Source organism: Oncorhynchus keta, chromosome 17 (genome assembly GCF_023373465.1).
Source record: "Oncorhynchus keta strain PuntledgeMale-10-30-2019 chromosome 17, Oket_V2, whole genome shotgun sequence".
Classification (NCBI taxonomy): domain Eukaryota; kingdom Metazoa; phylum Chordata; class Actinopteri; order Salmoniformes; family Salmonidae; genus Oncorhynchus; species Oncorhynchus keta.
In genome coordinates, this window is record NC_068437.1 from 50,103,325 (window position 1) to 50,115,711 (window position 12,387).

The window sequence follows — 12,387 nt, forward strand, 5'->3', positions numbered from 1 at the left end:
CTGACTTGGTCACACCAGCTCTATCTGGAGGAATGGGCCAAAATTTCCCAAAATGTTTGACCCAATTTAAACAATTTAAAGGCAATGCTACCAAAAACGAATTTAGGGTATGTAAACTTCTTACCCACTGGGAATGTGATGAAAGAAATAAAAGATTAAATAAATAATTCTCTCTACTATTATTCTGCCATTTCACATTCTTAAAATGAAGTGGTGATCCTAACTGACCTAAGATAGGGAATTTTTACTAGGATTAAATGTCAGGAATTGTGAAAAACTGAGTTTAAATGTATTTGCCTAAGGTGTATGTAAACTTCTGACTTCAACTAAGTATCTTTGCCATTATAGATGAATAGGGTAAAAGTTTAATGGTATGCCCTTCTGCAAACACACCTTCTCCAATGTTGCTTACAAGGCGGTACTTATTTAAATTAGGTAAGAAAATATAATGTTACCATTGGTGTATTAAAATTAGAGAGTTAGAGTGATGTCATCCTATCCCCTTAATAATCCCACCTCCTGAATCCAAGTTTTTGACATGGGGGCAGTGACTCTATGATCAAACTTTGTCAATGTAGAGGAACCTTGATCTAGTTTCATCCAAATATTATCCAATTTCATGAAAAACATTATTTTGACTGTTCATGACCTTTAAAGGCATACTTCGGATTTTGGCAGAGGCACTTTTATCTACTTCCCCAGAGTCAGATGATCTTGTGAATACAATTTTTATGTCTCTGCGTGCAGTTTGAAGGAAGTTGTAAATAGCGCAATGACTAAGTCTGTGGGAATCTTTTACTTTTCATTTTTATATTTAACCAGGCAAGTCAGTTAAGAACAAATTCTTATTTACAATGATGGCCTACCCCGGCCAAACCCTGAACCGGATGACACTGGGCCAATTGTTCTCCGCCCTATGGGACTCCCTATCATGACCAGGTGTCATACAGCCTGGAATCGAACCAGGGTATGTAGTGATGCCTCTAGCACTGAGATGCAGTGCCTTAGACCGCTATGCCACTCAGGAGCCCAATCTGCTAGCATGCTAGCTGATACCCATAGACTTACAGTCATTGCGCTAACACTAGTTAGCATTGGCTCGGAAACCTACCTCTAACTTCCTTCATACCAAAATCCCGAAGTGTCCCTTTAAAGGACAAATCAAATGGCTGGTTTATCAAATCTAGACCTGCAAGGAGTAGGATTTCTGTACTGTACATTCAGTTGAACGCCTCTGCCCCTGAGGGAGTACATACAAATATTCTGACCTGTGTGGGTTGGAATCACTGCATAACAGAACAGAAATATGAAAATAATTGAACACTATGCAGGTAATTACATTTACAGGATGAACTAAGAAAAATAATTGCTCAGTAATCTCATACAAAAGTGTTTCTGGAACAGAGAGAAATAATGAAAAACAGATTTTTTTAATGCCATGGAAACCATTGGTTAAAATTCTTTAGAAAATGCTATTTTTCGGGTAACAAAGTTGTGAAAAATATTCCTATCGCCCTCATAAAAACGCCACATTGAACGAGGCAAGTATATAATACCACATGGGGTACTGTAGATCAGTGTTTTTCAAATTCCAGTCCGGAGACCAGCACCGGTCCCTGGGATGTTGCTCACCGGGGTAGGGCCATAGCTTGCTGGTTCCTGGTATGAATACGGTTGAGAAACACTGCTATAGAATGTTATGTGTTAGTTGTATATTATACAGTGGTGACCGACAGGAAGGCCTTATGTACTTTGGCCCTGGGGTCATCAGGGGCCTTGGCGCCGTGAGTCATCAGTTCCTGAATGGTCATCCAGTTGTCCAGGATCTTCTTGTTGCGCTTCTTCATCATCTTCCTGTGGCTCAGTTCGATGATGCTGACCTCCTTGCGTCCTTCGCTGCTGCTCTGAGGACTCTCCCTCAGGCTCTCCAGTCGGCTGCGCTGCATGAACTCTCGTCTCCTCCGCTGTTCTTTAGCCCTGACCAGATGCTGCTTCCTCTCCTCTTTACTCCAGTACCGCCCCATCTTCATCTCGGACATAGCGTCGTCATCTGTGGTCATCCCTCCGCTACGCTCCTCTTTGATCTTCAGGGCGCGTTCCCGCAGGATCTTGTCCCTGATTGGTCTCTTGGTGATGTAGCGTGTGCCGTCCGAACGGATCTTTACCTTCCATTCCATCTTAGGCTCGATGGCGGGGCTCAACTGGGGCTCCTTGACCCCACTGAGCAGGCTCAGCTGGCTCTGGGCGTACTCCGCAGCCGAGCGCTGCTGAATCAGCTGCATGTAGCTCTGGTAGTGGCGAGCGTGGGCCGGGATGTTGCCGTTGGGCTGGCGGTGCTGGGAGTCATGGGACGGGGATAGGTAAGGGATCTGGGAGGTCCTGGGAGGAGGCTGAGGCTTCACCTTCCAGTTCCCCAACCCACTCCTTTCGTTGTCTGCAGGGGCCACCTTGTCCGACTCGGAGGGGTAAAGGCTGTGGTCTGGGCTGCTGGCCTTGCCTGGGATGGGGGCCCAGTGGAGAGGCCGGTGTTTGGGGCTGGGGCTGGCTGTAGTGTGGAGGCTGGCCATGCTGCTGCGGAGGTTCCTCTGGTTGGTGATGGTCACCATCCTCCTCTGAAGGGAGTGCTCAGGGGAGCGGTCCATTGCCAGCGGCGTGCTGCGAGAGCTCTCTGCAGTGTTGTAGGCACTCGAGCTTTGATCCTTGTCTGACTTCTCCGGACACTCGTTGATGTCCACCAGCTTGCTTCTTCTAGGTGAGTCATTGCACCCCAGGTGGGAGCTTTGGTCCTTAGGTGTGGGGCAGACAATTTGTGGAAACACTTGCTGCCCCTGGTTCCACTGGGACCCCACCGGCCCCTTGCCGAGCTTGTGTGCCTGCATGATGTTCTGGCACTCTAGCTCGATGCTACGGAGCTCGTCATTGAGCATGCGGAGCTCACGCTGCACTCCACCGGCCGGCTCTCCCAGCCTACACTCTATAGTGCTGCGTCTGCTATAGATCAGGTCATACTCGCCGCTGTTACGGATCTGACACTTCAGCTCCAGGAGCTGCTGGAACCGATCTCCATCCTCGCCAACATCCTCCTCTTCCTCCTCCTCCTCCTCTTCTTCGTCCAGACGCTTGGGACAGTCCTGTCTGTCCCTCAGACACTGGGAGAGTCTCCGTTGGATGTGGGATAGGAGGGCATTGTGGTCGGGGGCGTCGATGCTGTTCCTTAACGACATCCCCAGCCCACTGTCCTGAGTTCTGGAGGAACAGGTGGCAGTGATGTCATCCTCTTCTCCTTTGGTCTGTAATAAAGAGAAAATTATATAACTAGTACTGAAATTAGCCCCAATGTAAAGAAATAGGTACAAATCTTGAATAAGATTCATAACTATACTGAACAAAAATATAAACACAATATGCAACCATTGGGTAGCCATGCCAAGACAATCAGAATGAGGTTTTCCCCACAAAGGGCTGTAGTATTATTACAGCACTCCCCCCAGTGTAGTTTCTGACATTTCAAACGTCTTTGGCCTGTCCCTGCGGCAGTATGGTCTCACCTTCTCCTGAAGTGCCTCTAGCTCCATCTCTTCTCTCTGTTGCTCTTCCAACATTTCCATCTTCAGTTGCTCCAGGAATTCACTGTGTTCATCATCCAACCACGCTTCCTCCAGCTATATATAGATAGATAGATAGATAGATAGATAGATAGATAGATAGATAGATAGAGAGAGAGAGAGAGAGAGAGAGAGAGAGAGAGACAGAGACAGAGACAGAGACAGAGACAGAGAGAACCATTTAAACCAGAACATGAGAAACCCTTACACCATTTAGCTGGCCATTCAAGAGCCACAACAAGTCATTAATATTCTGTTGATAGAGTCAATACATACACAGAGTGGCCATTACTGAACTTCAATTCCACCTTATAAATGTTGGATTTCCTTCTCATTTAACTTCTAAAAGAATTTACATACTGGACTTTGCTGCTGCCGCTTACCTTTCTCTGACATTTTTACACAACGATGGCATAGTGGTGGAGAGTTGACTCCTTGCACGTCAACTTCAGACGTCAACTCCCATTTCTGAGTGTCAAGATTCAATTCCGACTCTGAAGATTCAGTATTTTTGGAATGGAGGAGAGCATTTCATAGCAAGCTAGCATGGGACAGAGAGCGAGGGTAGGGGCACAGTATGTGTAGGTTTCGCCATCAGGCAATAGGCATATCTATCGCCAATCAAAAGCTGTATCTCGCAATGGGCTGTATATCTTGCAACTTCAGTAAAGCAGTAAACCAATGAATAGGCTAGGACAGTGGTCACCAACCAGTCGATCACGAGGGTATTCCTAGTCGATTAGCACAGATGTATGTAAAAAACCCAAAGGAAAAGCCATGCGTTCTTATTTTAGTTTTCCTTTCGCCTTGGCAAAGTGTTCCCCTTTTGAACCATTTAATGTGTCTGAAGGTAGAACTCTGCACACCCAGCAGGCCCCGAGATCAAATCAAGTGTACCTATTGGCCTACCACTGGCCAATCAGATAGCTCACATCATAAAAAACATGACTAGAGAGACTCAATGAATACAGTGGAGGGAGGGAGGGAGGGAGGGAGGGAGGGAGGGAGGGAGGGAGGGTCAGCTCTGGTGACAGGCAGCCTCTGATCCCTCCCTCCCCTCAGACTGACCATCAGATGCAGGCCATCAGTCCAGTAAAATGAAGAAAGCTAATTATTATGCTCTCTCTGCTGTGCCTCAAAAGTAATACAACACATATGTTACCAGTGTGATCATATACCTACCATTGTTAAATATAATTTCAAAATGGTCTGAGAAGAACAACAATGACAGGACAATTCAAGCATAGCCAATATGCAGTGATAATGTATTGGGCCTATAGCGTACTGTACAAACCTCATTGCTACAGAACTGTTTTTTATTGGTTAATGTAGCACAGGCGTAGGTTTTTTAAGTAATATTTAGAAAACATCTGAGTGATAGATCTGGACTTGCATTTCGACTCAGAAAGTGATCTCGACTGAGAAAGTGATCTCGACTGAGAAAGTGATCTCGACTGAGAAAGTGATCTCGACTCAGAAAGGGATTTCGACTGAGAAAGTGATCTCCACTCAGAGAGTGATCTCCACTCAGAAAGTGATTTAGACTCAGAAAGTGATCTCGACTTAGAAAGTGATCTCAACTCAAAGGGATTTCGACTGAGAAAGTGATCTCCACTCAGAAAGTGATCTCGACTGAGAAAGTGATCTCGACTGAGAAAGTGATCTCGACTCAGAAAGGGATTTCGACTGAGAAAGTGATCTCCACTCAGAGAGTGATCTCCACTCAGAAAGTGATTTAGACTCAGAAAGTGATCTCGACTTAGAAAAGGCCTGTGACCATTGGGCTAGGATATTGAAATGTGAGTGAAATGTAACACCTTCGATCTCACACAATCACACATACTATGTGAGGATGTGAACGGGTTCACAACAAGCCGCTCACAGCGTGGAAGCCAGGGAATCAAAAACAGCGGAGGAGTTGAGCCTCTTGCTTTAACACTCTTAGTTGTTAAGGAAACTGACCTACAGTTTACTTTCTGCATCTACGTTAAACACACACACACACACACACACACACACACACACACACACACACACACACACACACACACACACACACACACACACACACACACACACACACACACACACACACACACACACACACACACACACACACACACCATTCGCCATGGCCTTGGGCCTGAACTCACTGCATATTAGCCTGCCATTAGTTTTTATGGCATAATGTTGGAAGTGGATGAAATAAAACACGATGTGAGGTGGTGTCCAGGGTCTATACAGGAGCATGTAACAGCCCTGCAGTGTTTCATCTAAGAAATACAAGTGGTATATTTATGTTTTGGCTGTTGTGTATAACTCAGGATGTCATGAATAAAAATAACTCTAATGACTGATCTATTGGTCCTATGGACCTTCAGTATAGGCCTATCTGTGTTTACAGTACGGGTGTGTTAAAGGGATATTGGTCCTATGGACCTACAGTATAGGCCTATCTGTGTTTACAGTACGGGTGTGTTAAAGGGATATTGGTCCTATGGACCTTCAGTATAGACCTATCTGTGTTTACAGTACGGGTGTGTTAAAGGGATATTGGTCCTATGGACCTTCAGTATAGACCTATCTGTGTTTACAGTACGGGTGTGTTAAAGGGATATTGGTCCTATGGACCTTCAGTATAGGCCTATCTGTGTTTACAGTACGGGTGTGTTAAAGGGATATTGGTCCTATGGACCTTCAGTATAGACCTATCTGTGTTTACAGTACGGGTGTGTTAAAGGGATATTGGTCCTATGGACCTACAGTATAGACCTATCTGTGTTTACAGTACGGGTGTGTTAAAGGGATATTGGTCCTATGGACCTACAGTATAGACCTATCTGTGTTTACAGTACGGGTGTGTTAAAGGGATATTGGTCCTATGGACCTACAGTATAGACCTATCTGTGTTTACCGTACGGGTGTGTTAAAGGGAGAGTTTAAAAAACTTTTACTGAGGTAAGAACATTTATATTGGGGTAAAACTGGTTGTATACTCACCTGTATTTCTGGTCTAGTGACCAGTAACACAATGTTCCTACTGTACTGTACTGTACTGTACTGTACTGTACTGTACTGTACTGTACTCTGTCTGTGTGTGTGTGTGTGTGTGTGTGTGTGTGTGTGTGTGTGTGTGTGTGTGTGTGTGTGTGTGTGTGTGTGTGTGTGTGTGTGTGTGTGTGTGTGTGTGTGTGCGTGAGCTCACCTGTATCTCGGGCCTGGCAACCAGCAGTACGAATTTCCTAGTATCTTCACTAGAGAGCACCGCTACAGCCTCCTTTCTGTCCTGCACATCCTGACCATTGATCTGGGGGAAACACAACACACACTGTTATTCACACAGACACACACACACACACTAAGGGAAGGGCCACTTTCCCTCTTTAATTTCACTCAAACACCGTAGAAAGAGCCACAGCCAAGTTGGCATAAAGCAAAAGGTACTCTACAATAAGACAGTCCTTCCTGTGCATCTGCAGTCTGTGTCTCCTCCGCATTCCATAGCAGGCCAGCCAGGCAGGCAGGACCAAGCTTTGATTGATTATGAATGGAACAGTAGTCCATGAACTGACCGTTTGCACTAGAACGGCTCCTGAAAGCATCCGGCATCCGGAAGCAACGCACATTTATACATCCAGACGTCCCACACAATTAACTGGGCTGTGACGGGGGGGGTCCGCTTTCCTCTGCCCAGAGTAATGGCCCTGTCAGCGGGGGATAATAGTGGAGGGATGGGGTGGTGGCCTGGATCACAACCACTAACCCAAACCCCTCGCTTTGCCTCGCAGCTCAAACCAGTCACACAACACATGTACTGCAGTGCACAGAAGACACACAGAAAATTTGGGAAGCAGCAAGCGCCGGCCGTATGTCTCACCAAACAGTGCTTACCCTTCCTCCATCCTCTTCCTATAATTACAGCACTGTGTACTCACCTCTCTCTCGTTGTCTGTCTGTCTGTCTGTCTGTCTGTCTGTCTGTCTGTCTGTCTGTCTGTCTGTCTGTCTGTCTGTCTGTCTGTCTCTGTCTCTCCCACTCAATAACCCCTTTTCAGTAACACATCACTCTGTTGTTCAGAGAACACACTCCAACTGAAAACAGACCACTCTCTGAAAAACATTATTGTCTACCTCTGTCCTTAACTCCAAAAGCATTTCTCCTCTCTCTATAGCATTCTCACTCACTTTACCGTAGCACGCTTCTGCCCCCCAAAACCATTACTGTTCTGTCTAAAGCCCACTGTTTTTACCTACTTCCCATTACCACAACTCTATAAAGAGCTGTCTATCCAAATATATAATAATCCCTCCAAATATATGACCTAATTCTATTCCTACCTCACAAAACACCAACCTCAGTAGGATCCTGAATTCTGTATATTACACCAGCCCACTGGAAGACTCTCCTAGGAGGGTACTAGTAGCCTCCAGGTAGGCTGGACAATAAAACGAGTCAAAATTCACCCAAGGCTGAAAAATGTCAAAAGAACATTGGCTAAGTTGGAACACTAGCGCGAGCCCATACATAATGAATGGAATCGAACGTTGGCAGAGCCTCTTCTGACTGGAGTGATGCTCAGAATTCAATTTCGCCTAAATGGCACAAAAATATGTATCCCTTTTTATTTTACCACTACAATCTGTTCTTAGGACGAAACTGAAAAATACCAACTTGTGTAGAAAGTAAACATCCGCACCTCGATGGTGCCAAATGTGCTTATGTCTGCGTAATGAGGAAGTAGGAAAAAAAGGAACACTTCGGACTATTTTGTCTAGTGATCAATGACAGCAGAGTATGCTGCCCAACCGTATGTCATTAGAAAGAGGAGATTATCCTGATTAAAATGGTGTCTGACTTGAAAAAAATCTAAATACATAAATTGCGAGATATTTGGCGAAATAGACAGACAAAACTATATTTCCCCTATAGGATTTTTTGTTGTTTACATTTCAACGTGGGCTGGTCTCATTGCCAACAATAGTGAATCAGGCATTGTGACGTAGAACAATGGGCTGGGAATAGAACGTTCGGAAGGCGAGTTGGTGTCACGGTGCTCAATAGAACTAATTGGAGCTAGCAGGGTGAAAAATGCTCTAACTTCAAACTATGCCAAACAGCTAGGACATATGGTAATATTATGAAACTGGGCTCCATGGCATATGCTTTGAACTAGTTTTTATTTATTTTTTAAAGCATCCCTCCCTGGCCCAGGGATGGAGCTGGGGTAATACGAAGGAGGGGACTCTCAGTCACCCCTAGGGGTGTGTGTGTACACACGCGTGCCTGACTGTGTGTGTGTACACATGCGTGCCTGAAGGTGTGTGTGCGCGGGCGTGTTATCCAGAGATGGGTGGGGGATATTTCTGGACTAGGTGCATCCCTAAACTGCTCTTACAGCGCTTAGAAAGCTCAGTGGAATGCTGAGTCTAAAACAGCCAGAGGGACATTTTCTCATCGCTAACCGTCAGAGAGGGGGTGAGTTTCTCTTTTACTGTGACGCCATTAAAAATGAATGGGTTCTTGTGCTGGGAGTCATTGGCAGAGGGAGGTGAAATAAAAATAGGTTCATGTCACCTCTGATGAGGGAGGAGAGAAGGAGAGAGAGATGAGGGAGGAGAGAAGGAGAGAGAGATGAGGGAGGAGAGAAGGAGAGAGAGATAAGGGAGGAGAGAAGGCGAGAGAGATGAGGGAGGAGAGAAGGAGAGAGAGATGAGGGAGGAGAGAAGGAGAGAGAGATGAGGGAGGAGAGAAGGAGAGAGAGATGAGGGGGAGAGAAGGAGAGAGAGATGAGGGGGGAGAGAAGGAGAGAGAGATGAGGGAGAAGAGAAGGAGAGAGAGATGAGGGAGGAGAGAAGGAGAGAGAGATGAGGGAGGAGAGAAGGAGAGAGAGAAAATGAGAGAGCGCGAGAGTGATGAGAGAGAGAGAAACATACCGAATTAAATGGTTTCCTACCTGTAAAATGTGGTCTCCTTCTCTGATGCGTCCATCCCTTGCAGCGATGCTGTTTGGCCCAACCTGTTGGGCAGAGCTTGTTAGATTCAATGCTTAGAGGGAACACAAAATTGCCTTTTGGAGTTTTGCCAAAATGCCTTAATACAGCATCCCATTCACAAATACACATACACCTTTACAAAGAATACTAACTTATAACAGCATCCCATTCACAAATACACATACACCTTTACATAGAATACTAACTTATAACAGCATCCCATTCACAAATACACATACACCTTTACATAGAATACTAACTTATAACAGCATCCCATTCACAAATACACATAGACCTTTACATAGAATACTAACTTATAACAGCATCCCATTCACAAATACACATACACCTTTACAGAGAATACTAACTTATAACAGCATCCCATTCACAAATACACATACACCTTTACAGAGAATACTAACTTATAACAGCATCCCATTCACAAATACACATACACCTTTACATAGAATACTAACTTATAACAGCATCCCATTCACAAATACACATACACCTTTACATAGAATACTAACTTATAACAGCATCCCATTCACAAATACACCTTTACATAGAATACTAACTTATAACAGCATCCCATTCACAAATACACATACACCTTTACATAGAATACTAACTTATAACAGCATCCCATTCACAAATACACCTTTACATAGAATACTAACTTATAACAGCATCCCATTCACAAATACACCTTTACATAGAATACTAACTTATAACAGCATCCCATTCACAAATACACATACACCTTTACAGAGAATACTAACTTATAACAGCATCCCATTCACAAATACACATACACCTTTACATAGAATACTAACTTATAACAGCATCCCATTCACAAATACACATACACCTTTACATAGAATACTAACTTATAACAGCATCCCATTCACAAATACACATACACCTTTACATAGAATACTAACTTATAACAGCATCCCATTCACAAATACACATACACCTTTACATAGAATACTAACTTATAACAGCATCCCATTCACAAATACACATACACCTTTACAGAGAATACTAACTTATAACAGCATCCCATTCACAAATACACATACACCTTTACAGAGAATACTAACTTATAACAGCATCCCATTCACAAATACACATACACCTTTACATAGAATACTAACTTATAACAGCATCCCATTCACAAATACACCTTTACATAGAATACTAACTTATAACAGCATCCCATTCACAAATACACATACACCTTTACATAGAATACTAACTTATAACAGCATCCCATTCACAAATACACATACACCTTTACAGAGAATACTAACTTATAACAGCATCCCATTCACAAATACACATACACCTTTACATAGAATACTAACTTATAACAGCATCCCATTCACAAATACACATACACCTTTACAGAGAACACTAACTTATAACAGCATCCCATTCACAAATACACATACACCTTTACAGAGAATACTAACTTATAACAGCATCCCATTCACAAATACACATACACCTTTACAGAGAATACTAACTTATAACAGCATCCCATTCACAAATACACATACACCTTTACAGAGAATACTAACTTATAACAGCATCCCATTCACAAATACACATACACCTTTACAGAGAATACTAACTTATAACAGCATCCCATTCACAAATACACATACACCTTTACAGAGAATACTAACTTATAACAGCATCCCATTCACAAATACACATACACCTTTACAGAGAATACTAACTTATAACAGCATCCCATTCACAAATACACATACACCTTTACAGAGAATACTAACTTATAACAGCATCCCATTCACAAATACACATACACCTTTACATAGAATACTAACTTATAACAGCATCCCATTCACAAATACACATACACCTTTACAGAGAATACTAACTTATAACAGCATCCCAATCACAAATACACCTTTACAGAGAATACTAACTTATAACAGCATCCCATTCACAAATACACATAGACCTTTACATAGAATACTAACTTATAACAGCATCCCATTCACAAATACACATACACCTTTACATAGAATACTAACTTATAACAGCATCCCATTCACAAATACACCTTTACATAGAATACTAACTTATAACAGCATCCCATTCACAAATACACATACACCTTTACATAGAATACTAACTTATAACAGCATCCCATTCACAAATACACCTTTACATAGAATACTAACTTATAACAGCATCCCATTCACAAATACACCTTTCCATAGAATACTAACTTATAACAGCATCCCATTCACAAATACACATACACCTTTACAGAGAATACTAACTTATAACAGATACACATACACCTTTACATAGAATACTAACTTATAACAGCATCCCATTCACAAATACACATACACCTTTACAGAGAATACTAACTTATAACAGATACACATACACCTTTACAGAGAATACTAACTTATAACAGATACACATACACCTTTACATAGAATACTAACTTATAACAGATACACATACACCTTTACATAGAATACTAACTTATAACAGATACACATACACCTTTACAGAGAATACTAACTTATAACAGATACACATACACCTTTACAGAGAATACTAACTTATAACAGATACACATACACCTTTACATAGAATACTAACTTATAACAGATACACATACACCTTTACATAGAATACTAACTTATAACAGATACACATACACCTTTACAGAGAATACTAACTTATAACAGATACACATACACCTTTACAGAGAATACTAACTTATAACAGATACACAT

The 12,387-nt window shown here is 42.7% G+C and overlaps 1 protein-coding gene across 3 annotated transcripts in view; it reads right to left on the reverse strand.

Annotated features, from left to right (window-relative positions):
* Nucleotides 1–546: 546 nt before the first annotated feature.
* The window catches only part of LOC118395986 (PDZ domain-containing RING finger protein 4-like), a 361,188-nt gene continuing 349,347 nt past the window's right edge, over nucleotides 547–12,387 (reverse strand). For all 3 annotated transcript variants that reach the window (XM_052466321.1, XM_052466322.1, XM_052466323.1), the window contains 4 exons: nucleotides 9,559–9,621; nucleotides 6,811–6,912; nucleotides 3,549–3,662; nucleotides 547–3,290 (listed from right to left, as the gene is read on the reverse strand). In XM_052466321.1, coding sequence (XP_052322281.1) covers nucleotides 1,716–3,290; nucleotides 3,549–3,662; nucleotides 6,811–6,912; nucleotides 9,559–9,621 — 1,854 coding nt within the window. In that variant the 3' untranslated portion in view covers nucleotides 547–1,715. The remainder of the gene's footprint in view (nucleotides 3,291–3,548; nucleotides 3,663–6,810; nucleotides 6,913–9,558; nucleotides 9,622–12,387) is intronic.